Here is a 16,585-nt window from a genome sequence, read left to right as displayed (position 1 = left end):
ACTGTAAATATATACGTAGTTATTATCTTGATTACTTAGTTTGTAGTTAGAAAGTACTTGTTGGGTACTATCTATCGTCTAATTTGGACTAAAGGGCATGTGTTTCGTTACGTGTTTGAATTAGATGGACAACCTAGTGACCATATATCATGGAGGCACCGTTGAAAGCGATCGCTATGGATCTGTTGAGTTTCTTGACATGCAAAGCGTGCCTGTGCTATTCAATGATAGGCCTTCATTTAGTGACATGGTTGCAAGGGCTCGGGAGGAGCTGCATTGCCTTGGAGATGATGGCATTGCAGTTGATGGTGTACTACACCTAGGTTGTCCTCTGAACATCTTCAGGCGAATGATCTCAATTGGTTGTGCGGATCAGTGGGAGAACTATGTAAGATCGACTATGAAGAGCTAGCTGCAATGTTTGGACGTGGTTGTGCATCGGGTGTTAGTTGATCCCATCCCTCATGGGTTTACTCCAGCAATGGATCATCAGGCATACATCGACCCTCCCGTTCCGGAACCTTACCTGCATGTGCAGATTGCACCTACGGTTCCCGATGCTCAATCTGCCCCCAATGCGATATTTGGAGATGGTTGTCAGACTCATTTTTCTATGGCAGATCCTCCTTATGAGATCCCTTTGATACAGAATCATCCGAGTAAGTGTCTTAACCGCATGGTTTTTGGGAGCTTACCCTGTTCCTTACATCTATTTCTTTCATTCTTTCCTCATTTCTGTAATGATGTTGCAGGAGACATTCCTGAGAATGTGGATGTGCCCCCTGTTGCTGCGCAAGTGCACTTTGGAGATGGATTTCATGGGTCAAATAGTGTTGAAATTATGCATGATTTGGAGCCATATGAGATGGCTAGGGCTCTTGATTTTGATGATGATCGCCCTGCTGGAGAGCTGACGGAGAGTGATGTTGAGATGATGAGGCGTATCTTTCCTGGCCGCCGTGATCCTAGAGTTTACGAGTTCAGCGATCTTGCTCACTCCGATCAGGCGTTTGCAGAAGGACGTGATGATGAGCTCCTAGAAGCTCCTGAGGCCGATCCTAACATGGTAATTGAGAATGGGAGGGTGTTCAGTGACCTCCCTGCTCTGAAGAGGTGGTTGCAGGCTTTTGCAGTGATACGAAAGAGGCCTTACAGGGTATTGCATTCATATGCGGAGCATCGTTACACGGTTGTGTGTGACAAGGAACGCTGCCCATGGAGGGTTTGTGCAAGGAAGCAACAGGTAATCGGAAAATGGAAGATCACAAAAGTTGTCGGGCCACACAATTGTGCTGACCATGAGCTGACACTGAGGCATTGACAGTTGACATCTACCCTCATTGCCAAGCGATTTGATGGGAATTTTACAGGGAGAACCCAATATGAAGGTGAGGACAATTATCAGGACCGTTGAAGCGTTGTATGGAGGATATGTGATAACTTATGGTAAAGCATGGAGGGCTAAGCAGTGAGCGTGGAAGATGATATATGGGGACTGGGAGGATGGGTATGAGCAGCTGCCAGTTTTTTTCAATGCAATCAAAGCGGTGAATCCAGGCATGCATTATGAGTACATGCCAAAACCTAATGCATGGAAGGATGGGAGGCAGATATTCTTCCGTGCCTTCTGGTGCTTCCCTCAGTGTGTCGAGGCCTCGTCCTGTCTTCTCCATTGATGGTACGTTCTTGATTGGCAAATACCAGGGCACACTTCTTATAGCCATATCCTGTGACGCGAACAACAAGTTGGTTCCTTTAGCATTTGCCTTGGTTGAGAAGGAGAACAATGATAGCTGGGGATGGTTCTTGAGGCTAGTCCGGATACACGTGGTTGGGCCTGGTAGGGAGGTTGGCGTCATATCTGATAGGCATCAGGGCATACTTAATCCTGTGCAAGAGCAGATAGAGGGGTATGCACCATTGCACCATTGTTGGTGTACTTGGCACCTTGCCGAGAATCTACTCCGGAAGGATGGTGTCAAGGATAACTTTGATCTGTTCCAGGAGGCTGCTCGACAGCTTGAGGACAAGTACTTTAAGGAAAAGTTGGAGCAGGTCAGAACCGCATCAAATGCAGAAGGTAGACAATGGCTCACAGGTTTGATGAGGGATTTGGAGAAATGGACGAGAGCTCACGACGCCGGTGGCTGGAGGTACGAGTTTCAGTGTAGCAACATGGCAGAGTCATTCAATAAGTTGCTATTGGGGATACGTGGTATGCCCGTGAATGCAATCGTTCAATTCACCTTCTATAAGCTTGTTGGCTGGTTCAACGATAGACACGCCCATGCATTACAGTTGCGGAGTGATGGAGAGATATGGACTCCGAAACCAAAGGCACACCTAGAGAAGTAAAGAGAAAGGGCTGGCACACATGAGGTTGCATGCTTTGACCATGCCACAGGGACTTATCAGGTCGAGCATAGGGGCGGTACAACGTCCGATGGCGAGGTCCGAGAGTCGAGGATACATGTGGTTGTCCTCCAAGATTTCAAGTGCACTTGTGGTAAACCAAGGCAGTACCACTTTGTATATTCTCATTTGGTGGCAGCAGCTAGGCATCGCAACTATAATATCGAGAGGAGGATACCTCACGAGTTCAGTGTCAACACGCTTGTGAACACATGGAGCCCCCGCTTCGTGCCTTTCCGGGACCCTGGAGAGTGGCCTCCATATTATGTGCCGAAGTACACTGTGGATCCAGCTTACCGTTGGAACAAGCGTGGATCAAGGCAGAGGACGAGACACATGATGGTTATGGATCAGATACCCGAAAGAACTAGGCATGGGAGAGGAACTCCATTTGTTACTGATCCCGAGTAGTACGAGTGCAACAAGTGCGGTAGACTTGGCGACAACTCACGAAGTTGCCGTTGGCAGATTAGTGAGGTAGGGCTATTGGTTTATATTATTATTTTATATTTGTCGTATTCATATATTTAATTATGCATGTCTCAATTTATGCTTGTATTTGTATCAATTACTTATACATTTTTAAGTTCGTGTTTCATATCCCCTCTTCCGTGCAATTAGTTTTCTTTTCTTTAGTTCATCCAAGAACTTAGCTTGACCATCGTAACGTTCCCACCTGCATTTCCTAGTGCTCTATTCAAAAGAAATATTATATCATATATGTCTTAGCAAAAGAAATAAAATACGATTTCATGTTTACCACAAAAATAACGAACCTCTTCGTACTCAACCATATGGCCGCAATAATGGCCTATTCCAAGCTCCAAAGGGACTAGGCCATAGTTAGATTTAACACCACATTCGCACATGACAGGAGGTGCTTTGTAGATTACCCTTTCTTTCTTCTTTTCCTTAACCTTCCGCGGTTCTTCCGGCCATTGGTTCTTATGACCATACAACCACTCCTTGAAACGACACTTCGCCATTGAAAACACCTAAATAAGGAGACATTAGTATATGAACACATATAGCTCAAGATTTCAACACATACACTTTGCACTTACTTCATGCTTGTTTGGACACACAAACTCCAACGTATTCTCAGGGTTTATCACAGCTCGATCTCCGCAATCGCACAGAGGAGGTTCCTCGAGTCGTCTAACTGTGGCTAGGTGCTTCTCCTTAGCCGTCATTGGTGGAGGGATAGGGGGGTGGAACCCACCGCTTGAAGAGCTCACGTGGATGTCTCCCTCTAAACCAATCGTAGAAAATGAGGTACCTAGGATCAAACTTGTCTGCACCGTCGATCCACTGAAACAAAAAGCACCTCACATGGTCCTACACAACGAGATTCCAACAAAATATTAGTAGCATACTTACACAAATAACAAAAAAATAGTGCAAACAATTACTAACATTAAAACGACTGCATGTGTAGAAGCAACGAGCCGTTGTATCCGGATGTCTTGATTGAAACACGTCGACCGGACGACCACAGTCACAGTTAGGGACAGGGAGGTCAGGAGGGACATGGGCATCTTTGCTAGACACGTCGGGGTATAATTCTCGAGGACGACCCCGTTTTCGCCAAAACTCCTCCCGAAATATTTCTTGCATCTAACAAAACGGATATAATTTAACAAACATAAATAAAAAACATCACAAATAAATGTCAATGAGAACCATAACTACAATACAACCAATTTCGTTCTAAGAACCGAAAGCAGTTGACATTAAACCATAAACCTAGGGTTTCCCATTTGATCCACAACAATGAACCCATAACATAACTACATGCGCCTAGGTTTGCTATCTTTTTCCACGCCTTGGAATCAACCTACGGTTGTATAATATATATATTGAGGGATACAATGAAACCCTAAGTGATGACGATTCTTAGGTTCAAAAATCTGACTAATATATACCGAAACGATGCGAAAAAAACAAGGAGGGGAGCGAGGATACCTTGCTCTCGAAGATATACGGATCAAATCAAGGTTTTCAAGGTCCAATATGACGATTCGTGAGGTAGGGTGAAGTGGGGAGAGAAAAACCCGAGAGGGAGGAGAAAGAAGAGGAAGAACGCTCGGGCACGAGGGTTGGGGCGGGGTTAAATGCAGCGAGCTCGGCGCCAAAGTGACTGGCGCCGAGCTCGGTGCCAAGATCTACGGCGCCGAGCCCCTGGCAGGTCAAAACCCCGTGCCCAGTAGCTCGGCGCCAGAGACGCTGGCGCCTAGCTCGGTGCCAGCATCAATGGCGCCGAGCTAAGGGTCCATTTCCTGAATTCTTTCCGCCAGGGGTCTATTTATGAGAAACTTTCAAAAAAAAAGGGTCAAATTGTAAAAAATTCGGTCCAACGACCAGATAAGGAAGAACTGCAGAAGAGTTAATTAGTTCATTAAGACGATGAACTGGAATAAACTATCTTTGAGGCTTGTTCTTCAGTTATGCATGTTCAGTGACTTGTTGTAGCTTTATATTTTTTTAACAATTGTGAAATCATTGTGTTGTGTTTGATGTGTTTGCATATCGTTTTTTTAAATGATGAATGTATCACTTCTTGTTTATGTCATCTTTTTGTCCAATATATTTTGCATGAGAAAAGGACAATATGTACTAGCGTGAAGTATGCAACAAGTAAATATATATGGACAGTTAGAAGATGTCTCCAGAGATTGGGCAGATTCAGCCACATTGATTTGATACTCTACAGCATGGAGAATCACCTGATAAGGCATGCATTGGCCATGCGAAGCTACGGTTTTCCTCTGGCTACAAAATAACTTATTCTATAGTCACTTTGAGTTACGATAATTACTATGTTAATTTACGAGATTATAGTAACTCCATACTAAGTGGTTTACTATAATGTTATTGTAAATATCTCCATGTGTTATAGTAACTCAACTATCGTAAATATGTATTGACATTATCGTAAATTAGTATATAAAATTATCGTAAATGGAGATGGCTACGAAATAACATATTTTGTAGCTGGCTACTGTATATATATATATATATATATATATATATATATATATATATATATATATATATATATATATATATATATATATATATATATATATATATATATATATATATATATATAAGATGCGTGTGTTGGTTAAGAGATAAACCTTGAGTGGCCCTCTAATAAGTTCCTGAGATAGTTCTAAAAAAAAGTTCCTGAGATGGCTTGATAGACGTGCTTCACCAATTTCTGACCAAAAACCTCTAACATCCAGTGGTGTGCAATTGATCTTTCTTCTATACTTAATTTGCACATAGAACATGCTTCCTCTTTCCCGTTTCATAAATGAAAAAGGCACAAGCTCGTGCCCGTTCGTTCAAAAAATAAAAAAAGAACATGCTTGCTCTAAACGATGTCATAACATTATTAACCTGATATTTGTTTGGCCTTCTACCCTTTCAATAAGGGTAATGCTGGCGCACGGACGTTCGATGGGGATGAATTCCATCACACGCCCGTTCGTACGCCTGACAAGGCCGCCCTGATGCTTGACCCGCCTCATCCGTGCACCCCCGCCCCCATCCCCATCCATTCGCCTTGTCCCCGTAGGCGCACCACGCCCCATCCCCATCTGTTCGCCCCACCCCCACAGCCGCACCCCCGCCCCGTCGGGCCCCCACCACCGGTCCCCAGCGCGGCGCACGCCAGGTCCGCCGGCCACCGGCTCACCACACCCTATTCCCCGACACCCCTTGACTCTCCGAACAGCACGAAACACATGCAACGTGAAACACTTGAATGCAACATACGTCTGAAACAGATAAAACATCTGGAATACACACTTGCAACATATGTGTAAAAACATATGCAATATCTAGATAGATCACTTGCAACATAAAAACACTTGCTGCAATAGAATTGTTGCAACATATGTGTGAAAATATATGCAACATCCAGATCAAAACGCTTGCAACATACGTCTGGAAACAGATGAAACAGCTTGAACAAACTCTTGCAACATGCCTCTGAAATATTTGAAATAATTAAAATATACATTTGCAACATAGGGGGAGAGGGGCCTAGGCTGGTCGATTCCGTCCAATAGGGTGGGAGCTGACGGTGAGTGGCTACACGCGAGCTCCTCCCAACACCAGCACCAACACCAGCGGCGTGCGTGAGCACCACCACCACTAGTGCCACCGGCACCGGGCTTGGCTCGTCGGCGATGGTGGGGAATGGGGGGCGGGGAGCGCCATGGCCGCCGGGGTAGGGTGAGAGAGGGTGCCGTGCCGGGGTGGGAGAGAGCCGCCCACTCCCGTGCAACACCGCCACGCCACCTCCATGGATCTCGCCGGAGGCAAGTGGATCTCGCTCGTGCTCCATAGATCGTTTCACCGGGGTGGGGGAGAGGGCTGCCGGATCTATGGGCATTGGGGGCTCTTGGTGAGGATGCCGGGCGTTGGTGCGCTGCGGCAAGGGATGAGGAGCGCGGAAGGGGTAAGGATGGGGAGGAGGAAGCGAAGGGATAAGTTTTTTTAAGATATATGTGGGCAGGAGCAATTGGCAGGGGTAAAAAAGCCGTCCGACGTTTGTGTGGTCCATCGGACACACAACAAGTAACATTTCCGTTTCAATAAAGCTTCCTAACATATATAAATACTCTCCCTAGTCACAGATAAGTGGCGGTTGCCTAAAGTCAATTATTTCAAACTTTAACCAATACTTTTGTTATGATAATTAATATATCTATTAAAATATAATACATATTTTTATGAAAACTTTCAAACATTCAAACGCAAACACAAAAAAGGTAACTTAGAGATGTCAAAGTTAGACTCATAATTGACTTCAAATAATTGCAAAGCGTCACTTATTGTGACTAGAGAAAGTACTTGATTGGTTAAATCCCCAAGCAAGCGCTAATCAAGATCCAACTTATTTGCCGAAAATCAACTGCAAGCTTGTTTGTCTAAACATATACAACATACTCTATATCTCCATCCTGAATAAATAATTTTTAAAGTTGTCTTAAGTCATTTATTTAACTTTCGATTGAATTTAAAGAAAAGAGCATCAAGATTTATGACACAAAACTTATATCATTAGATACACCAGAAAATATATTTTTATAATATGTTCATTTGGTGTCCTAAATATTTGTGCTCCTTTTTTATAAATTTGGTTAAACATCAATAAGCCTGACTTAAGATAACTATAGAAATTGATTTATTCTGGGTGAGGATGGAATATAAGTATATGCTCCTTAGGTTGCAAGGCTTCGGTGGCTTAGCTGAAACAAAATAATATGAAGCTAGAGCCTACTAGACAGCTTTAGTTGTGCCTAACTATAGGATCCGATCTGCCGAACGTATAGTATCTCTGCAGTCTGTTGACAAGCAGCCTGTTCACTTGGTCGTGTTTGACTTATAAGCCATGACTGAAAGTATTGTTGGTTGATTTGGTGTGAGAGAAAAATACTGTTCGTTGGCTGAAAACAAGCCAAAACAAGCCCAAACAAACAGGGCGAAGAATGCATGATTGGATCTCTCACCATGCATTTGCTTACTTGAAGTGCTATTCATCTTTTTTCTTCGTTTGCTTAGTATTCTAATGGTGTTATTAATTCGTCCTATAAAAAACTAGAACCAATTAATTAAATTGAGGTCAGAAAAGTGCAGCTGCATGCGCCATACTGTAGTGTGGTCGGTACAAGATGAACAACGCAGTTGCTGCTTGCGACTGGATGTGGAACAACATGATTGGACTTATTCTGCTGCCACGTCGGTTTCAACTACAAAGACTATACTTTGATTCAAATTTCTGATCAACTTACATATATAGCAATTGCTAATTTGCTATCTTTGCTCTCTTTTGTTCTCGATTATCTTTATGTGATTCAATTCATTTTTGAGGAATCGACTAGCATCTTGATACTAGTAGTGATAGTTTATCAACTTGGATTACTAAAAAATACATATTATTGCTGGCACTGTCACTGTCGGTGGCTTTGAAATCGGCAGTGATAATGTATCACACTACTGATTTAAGGGTATAGACAACAGTGAGTCTAACCAGCAATGGTAGATAAGTTTTCACTTATGATTATTTGCAACAACTATTTTCAACCATATAGCCTGTGACTATATAGCTTGGTAGCAAATACCCTTGTAGGTCTGATGAGCATATATATATATATATTTGGTCTCCAATCCGCCGAACACCCAACAATTGCGGTAGACTAAAGTCGCCACTTTCGGCACTTAGCATTGAATTCATTTGACAGTAACACTATATAAAGAGCCTCTATAATTACATAACTACTTCAGTCATCATCAGTCACAAGATTCATAACCTATACTGTCCGCTCGATCTTCGTCGTATCTCGAAAAACGCGCCTGCAAGTTTTTTTTACCATATATCATCTCTTTCATTAGTTTGTCGTTATAGAGATGTGTTCGTTCAGAAGATAAAAATGGGACAGGTGAAGTTTGAGTTCAACCTAAAAACTAAAAAAAAAGGAGAGGTGAAACTGCATATGCGCTAGTAATTCAGCGGCTGGTCAGTGGCCACGCCCAAAGGTGTGTGTCAAATTCAAGCAGCTGTATTTGTATGGGCGCAAACCACACACGACGACCGCCGCCAGTCCTTTTTTTTTTATGGAACTGGAGGGGCTAAAAGCACCTACAGGAAATTTATTCAAAAGAAGCCAAACAACAAAGTAGCCCGCCAGTCCAATTTTCCAGCAGTGTGTGGTAAGGTAATATATCATTTGCATGCAATGAGGTCTTCAGCGAAAGTTTGGACCGAAGACAAACTAGTCAAAAAGATTTTCAGATGTAGTCACAGATTACTTGAATTTTCCACACATGTGAACACTATCTAGAACCTGGAATCATAATGACATAATCTGTAGAGGTGGATAGATGACGCCTTTAATTTTACCCTAGGCCTCGTTTAGTTGCGCCCGAATTTGGCACCGGCAAAGTTACTGTAGCCACAGTAACTACTGTAACATTTCGTTTGTATTTGATAATAATTGCCCAAACGTTGACTAATTAGGCTCAAAACGTTCGTCTCGCAAAGTACAACCAAACTGTGTAGTTAGTTTTTGATTTCGTCAACATTTAATACTCCATGCATGTACCGCAAATTTGATGTGACGGGGAATCTTCTTTTTGCATAGTGCTAAAATTTGGATTCTGGAGGAACTAAACGCGCCCCTACTGAATTAGGGTCAAACATACACATCCACCTTCTCTTGTGTGGCTTGTGTATATATATGACACTCCTAAATGGGACCTAGATCAGTTGACTCGCTCGTCTAGCTACTAGCTAGTGTTGGCCCCTTAGCCATATATGCATCTTTTTCATTCCAGTTCGACGGCTACACAAATAAATAAATTCACATAGCCCTTCTTATAATTAATTTATTCATTATTTATTTACGACATTGACATATAGTGGATAATTAGCTTGCTGCCCGTTTAGTTCCTTCAATCAGATAGAAGTAGATGAATGGATCAGTCAGAGGTTAGCTTCAGCTAGTTAGTAGTCTAGTGCTAGGCATGCGAGATGGGATGTTTGTTTTTCCTCTGCCCGGCCTGTGTTGTTATTTTCTTTTTTTTGAATGAATGCCCTGTGTTGATTCTTCTCTGCTGCTACAAGCCAACAATGGAGTCATAATTTGGTGAGAAAAGGTCATCATCTCCTTGTCCTTGGGTTCGGTATCTCTCCAATCTGATACAAATTCTCTGATGCTAGTGTTTCGCTGTTTTCTCCAGTCCATCTTAATGAAGGTGCTCCTGCTATCTCTTGTCAAAGAAACAGCTCCTTCGTAGGCTCGTGATTTCTCATGTATAGTTGTTCGGGGGCGACCCACCTACTTTATTTAATGCTCTTAGAAGTGCCTAAATTGAACTTCTACTGTAAATTAAGTTTATGTAGGGCAAGCAATAGGCATCATACGCCATACTAGCTACTTTTCCCGTTCTAAATTATAGTTCATTTTAGATTTGTCTTGAGTCAAACCTCTGCAATATAACTTTGTTTATAGAAAAAATAATGCATCAATTTATAACAACTTATAGATGTTAATCTAGTTTTATTTATAGAAAATAGCTCAATATTCATATCACTTTGAACTTGCTTGGCCATCCCGTGCATATATGTCAACTGTCCATTGCTTTTTAGCTGGCAACATGCTTTGAATTTGACAAAGCAAACACAAGTAATTAGCCACACCAAACCCACTCAGCCTAAATTGATCGATATCTGTCTACGGAGCAGCTCCATCCATCCCATGTTCTTTTCTTGCACATTTTCTTCCTCTTGACGTAGATAGCAGCCGACAGTGGTATGTTCATCAGCAATCTTAGCTTGCAGAGACTCTTCCTTCCCGTGTAATGCATTGCGATAACAGAAGGATCGGAGAAGGGTAGTAAGCTGGTCACCTGCTAGCTGCAATGACATGTGTGTTGCGGTCTGATGCCTCTACCCACGAACTAATTGATGATCAACACCAAATCTCTGCAGATCAGCGACATTTTCGTCTGTTTAACAATATAATTTCGCCTGATGAGAAAATGGAAATGAAAGCATGTCCACTCCAAGCCTTTCAGCTAAAATAATTATGAGAGAATGTGCATTCAACTTTTTTGGTCTATAGCTAGGTTGGTATCATCCAACATAACACTTTGAAAAAAATGTCACATCACTTTCAAGTTTCAACTATTCTAGTACCATGTGCAGGCAAAGCATGCAGCTACAATTATGATTCCCAAAAGCATCTTAGCGTGAAACTGAGCTGCCTCCTTCCGGCACAAACATAACAGATTAACAACTTTGGAATTGTCAAAGCCATAGACACAGTTTTACCACCGCACCTATCAACATTACATATCGTCATACTTGTCACGGTCCTCAAATGACTACTAATTTTTGTTATAGTGTATAATTTATAAAGTGTAAAGAATTATACTATTATGAAAATAGTCTCCATATAGTTTTAAAACGTCCCAACTGAACACATGCATAGTAATTTATCATGAACTTCTAATCGTTGTCTGCATGCAACTCAAAATGAAATGAATCATTTGCTAATCGTACCATGCTAGCTAATGGTGTGTGGGTTGTTGTTAGACGGTGTGTGAACTGCATGCTTCCCATATGTAATTAAAAAAAATTAGGGATTTATTTAATTATTGCGAAATTGCCATGCTAAAAACACACTAAGTCGTCGTCCAGGTAACATGCTGCATTGTCAAGGCAACTGCTCTGATCGTGAGCGTGAGAGTGAAGTACATTGTTGCCCTATTCACAGCCACTTAACTCTGAAGCAAAATGTCCCTCATGCATCTCGCTCGAAGACACTTGACTACTGCTCCAACAAAATGTCCTGGATTAAGGACTTTTGAACAAATAGATAATACTATTATTATATGTAATGTTGTGTTGAAAGCATGGTTAATTTGTACAGGTTTAAATAAATAACCGTCACTGCTACAGTGTGCAGTGTGGTACTGGAAGCCATGCATGCATACAAGTTTGACCATTCCTCGCCGGCATACATGCATGTCTCTTATTCCACGATGACCCATATGCATGCATGGGCAGTACTAGCAGCGCTGGCCTCTGAATGATGGTTCCGGGTCTTTCTTGCCAGCAGTTCTGCAGTCTGCAGAATAGAGAATCCGTGTGCCCATCACACGCATCACGCAACGTACTATCAGCAGCTGCTGACAAAGATTTTAATCTGATAAGCAAAAAATTTTACTGGGAGGCCGGATTATATATGGGGCAACATGCATGACTAGGTACCACACGCAGCTAACTACTAGCCTTCTCAGAGACTGATGAAGAAAGTGTAGCTTCGCTGAACCGTCCCAAGATTAGAAAAGGGGTCATCTGTAGGGTACCTTTAAGAAACCGTGTTGCTCTTTTCTGCTTTGTTAGGTGTATTAACATGCTCAAAACGTTCCCATGCATTCTGTGCATGCTGTCCTAAACTACACAGCATCGAGATGCTTGGCAATGCAGGCTTCAACGACTCTGCATGAGTTGTCGTCATCCTAGGTTCCTGGTTGTTGCTACTACCAAACTCTCGAGTGCACAATACAGTCCCAGAATACATACATGCGCGCTCTGAGGTAAGGTACGTACACACCTACGGCACACACCTGGCTGGTTCCTAATTTCCTGTTGGGCAGTCAGCATATAACTAACCAGCTTGATTGGCGGAGGATCATCGGTTGCTTTTCCACTCAAAGTACGTCCAACAAAGCAGGTGAAGTCGTCGTACCATAAGTCCATACTCCATACATGATGTAACCTAGCTAGCTAATCATATGTTAGTTAATTTTTTTATGCATATTCATGCCCGTGCTAGACTGCTCCTAGCTTCAATATTAGACATACAAGTTGCTGATGCTACAAAACCAAACCAGCTGCTGCCCAGGGCTTGCTTGGGCTATAAATACCCATGCATGCTCCCCAGCTAGCCATCTCATTCTACAGCCAAGACACACACTGCAGTCTGTGCAGCAGCAGCACTTGGGATAGGAATATATACCACCCATTGATTGATATCAATCATGGCTCCAGCATCAGCTGCAACAAAATGCAGCAGCAGCGCCAGCGGCGTCGCTCTGCTCTTGCTCCTAGTGCTAATGGCGGCCGGCACCTCGTCGGCGCAGCTGTCAACCAGCTTCTACTCCTCCTCGTGCCCCGGCGTGTACGATGCCGTCAAGTCGGCGATCCAGTCCGCCATCACCACCGAGCAGCGCATGGGCGCCTCCATCGTCCGCCTCTTTTTCCACGACTGCTTCGTCCAAGTTATTACCACCGCCACCATTCCCTCCACCATGCATCTCATCATATCATGCATGACTAACCTAATTTGGTCACCGTGGATGTAGGGCTGCGACGCGTCGCTGCTGCTGGATGACACGGCCAGCTTCCAGGGCGAGAAGATGGCGACGCCCAACAACGGCTCCGTGCGAGGCTTCGAGGTCATCGACGCCGTCAAGTCCGCCGTCGAGAAGGTCTGCCCTGGCGTCGTCTCCTGCGCCGACATCCTCGCCATCGCTGCAAGGGACAGCGTCGTCATCGTGAGTGTAGTAGCGCATCAGTGCATGGCAATAGATGATGAACTGTGAGACTGTGTCAATTGATGGATGCTGACGGTGATATGCAGCTGGGTGGTCCGAGCTGGGACGTGAAGGTCGGGCGGCGCGACTCGACGACGGCGAGCTTCAGGGGCGCCAACAACAACATCCCGCCGCCGACGTCGGGCCTCGCCAACCTCACCTCGCTCTTCGCCGCGCAGGGCCTCTCCCAAAAAGACATGGTCGCGCTCTCTGGTGCGTGTGTAATATTCTCAAAAAATATTCTCTCTCAAACGCATATATATATATATGGAATTACTATATTCCAGTTAGAATTTTTTTTTTTGAAAACTTTCCAGTTAGAATATAGCAAAAGCCTTTCCACATACACTCGATCTATTTATTACTAAATAATGTAGCTTTGTTTGGTGGAAGATGCAGCTGGTATATATATGTACTATCACCACCGGAATTTGATACTAGTTCCGTTTTGACTTGGAAGCTTAACTCTCTTCGTCGTCACATATCAAGCTGTGACATGCATGAATAGCCTAATTTTGGCAGTTAGTTAGAAAGACTACATAAATAATTAGTGTTGGCCCATGTGTGTTCATATTACTACTAGACAAATTACATATGTTTTAAAAAATTTATCATATGAAAGTTGGGCCGAAACAGTTATATCTGCGCAGTTAGAAAAATGTAAAAGAGGTGACATTACCACATATTGTCGGCAGGGGTTTCTTGTAGAAAATTCTTTGCCCAAAGCTTTAACTTTTTGCTAATCCTGCCTCTAACTAGATAGCCACTTTCGATGGCTGAAAGGTCAGTCTTCCACCTAATATCTTAATTCGACGAAATACTAAAACATGCATAAAGTACTTGCACATTATGTACATACCAAGATACAAGTTAGGTACAAACCATACATGTGGTTCCTTTTGTTTCGCTTCATTCCTAGAATCAGATACCTTTATCTTCTTTTTTAGAAATTTAGACAATCAAGAACAGCCTGTATGCTTTTTTTGAATAAAAAAACAAGAAGATGCTTCCAAAAGTTATGTGCTAATTTAAGCGGTACATAATTCATTTTCTCAATCACCCCATTTGTAACTTTCGATCATGCAGGGTTCTCTCTATATAGTAATCTAAATCATTAAGCATTTTTGTTTGTGTAATGCCTCTTTTGCCAGGAGCTCACACCATTGGCCAAGCACGTTGCACCAACTTCAGAGCCCACGTATACAATGACACTAACATCGATGGCACCTTCGCAAGAAAAAGGCAATCAGGCTGCCCTAGAACCTCAGGTTCAGGTGACAACAATTTGGCGCCTCTGGACCTTCAAACCCCAACCGTCTTTGAGAACAACTACTACAAGAACCTTGTGTGCAAGGAGGGGCTTCTACACTCCGACCAGGAGCTCTTCAATGGCGGAGCCACCGATGCGCAAGTTCAATCATACATCAGTAGCCAGAGCACATTCTTCTCAGATTTTGTGACAGGCATGATAAAGATGGGTGACATCACACCGTTAACAGGCTCTAATGGGCAGATCAGGAAGAACTGCAGAAGGATTAACTAATAAGAGGCGGTGCACACTATCTAGTAGCAAGGGTTTTCAGTGTGATGTCCTTAAGTTAATTTGTAATATGTCTACTTTCACAAAATTGTGAGATCATCATGTTGTACCAAGGTGTTGAGATGTTGTTCATTTAAATAAGTAATCCATCATTTGTTCTTTACACAACCTTTTTCTTGAGTTTATTATTATACATGTACTTTTGCATGATAAATAAATGATGTGAAGTATTCAAAGTAAAAAGGATGAACTGTTAAAACTAACATATTTCTAATGTTGCCCTTTTTTCACACTTTATGATGTGGCATAGTGTCCAAGGAAGAATGATCGGTGGGACGAAGGTCCCATTCCAGGTTGCACCAATGCAATTGGAGACCCTAAACTAGCCGGCGGGAAATAATAAATGCGGGTTCTACGTAATGTGGGCAATGCTTCGCTACCTCGGTGTGAAATCGGAGCATGCAGATGCTTTGGTGTGTATAATTCTCATTTCATTTATATTTGTTAATTCAACAAAATGATCTATTGTTATCCCTTACATTTGTGCCTTTCGATATCATCTTTTTTGAATGGCAGCGCAAAAAATTTAAACACCAAAGGTTGTTAGACATGGAGATCTTAGCATTGTCATTGGAGCTAGCAGCCTTCATCCTAGCTGAGGTATTGGAATATAACGGAACATTCTTCATTGCACAGCCCATGAAGTACAAGGACCACTATGGGACAGAGCGGCTCGCTAGACTACTGTAATTTCTTTTTTATTTTGAGGAATCGAGATCTTGATAAGTACAATTGAACTGTAACCGTAACATTTGTAATGTTTGATGTTGATGGACATGTCGTCTACGTAGCGAATATAAAGCGAAACCCGATTCCACGAAAAAAAAATAAATTATAAAACAATAAAATGCGAAATAGGGATCACTGCTGGTTAGCACAAAACCGGCAGTGATGGTAAAGAGGGCACTGCCGGCTTGAGCCACGAGCTGGCAGTGTTGCTCAAGACATCACTGTCGGCTTGACATACTAACCGACAGTGTTGTTGAAGCCATCACCGCCGGCTTGACCTACCAGCCAGTAGTGTTGCCTTCACCAACACAGCTGGCTTGAACCACTAGCCGGCAGTGATGGCTCGACCAACACAGCTGGCTTGAGCCATCAACCAACAGTGTTGGCTTGCTCAACACTGCTGGCTTGAGATAGCAGCCGACAGTGTAGGCTTACTCAACACTGCTGGCTTGAGCCACTAGCCGACAGCGTTGTTTTGACCATCACTGTCGGTTGGGGCCACAAACCGATAGTCACTACGATAGAAAACGTTTTTACTGGCGGGTAAAACACCACTCTACTGGCGGGTTCCGCACCCGCCAACAACTTTGAGCCAGCACAAATGGCGGTCTGTGCTGGCGGGTGCTCGCATGCCAGTACAGTGGTCCACTGTGCTGGCGGGCGACATAACCAATCGCCAGCACAGTAGACCACCGTCTGTACTCAACGCGAACCGTACATTCCTTT

General features: G+C 43.1%; 1 protein-coding gene across 1 annotated transcript; it reads left to right on the top strand.

Moving 5' to 3' along the window:
• The first annotated feature begins 12,881 nt into the window (after positions 1-12,881).
• Positions 12,882-15,240, top strand: LOC136481285 (peroxidase 4-like). The gene is made up of 4 exons (XM_066478646.1): positions 12,882-13,215; positions 13,300-13,491; positions 13,578-13,743; positions 14,682-15,240. The coding sequence occupies exons 1-4, from the start codon at positions 12,976-12,978 to the stop codon at positions 15,071-15,073; spliced, it is 990 nt and encodes a 329-aa protein (XP_066334743.1). The 5' UTR covers positions 12,882-12,975; the 3' UTR covers positions 15,074-15,240.
• The last annotated feature ends 1,345 nt before the right edge of the window (positions 15,241-16,585 follow it).

The sequence above is a fragment of the Miscanthus floridulus genome, chromosome 9, assembly GCF_019320115.1.
Source record: "Miscanthus floridulus cultivar M001 chromosome 9, ASM1932011v1, whole genome shotgun sequence".
Taxonomy (NCBI): Eukaryota; Viridiplantae; Streptophyta; class Magnoliopsida; order Poales; family Poaceae; genus Miscanthus; species Miscanthus floridulus.
The sequence above is the reverse complement of the archived record's forward strand: the minus strand, read 5'-3'. Positions and strand labels throughout refer to the sequence as shown.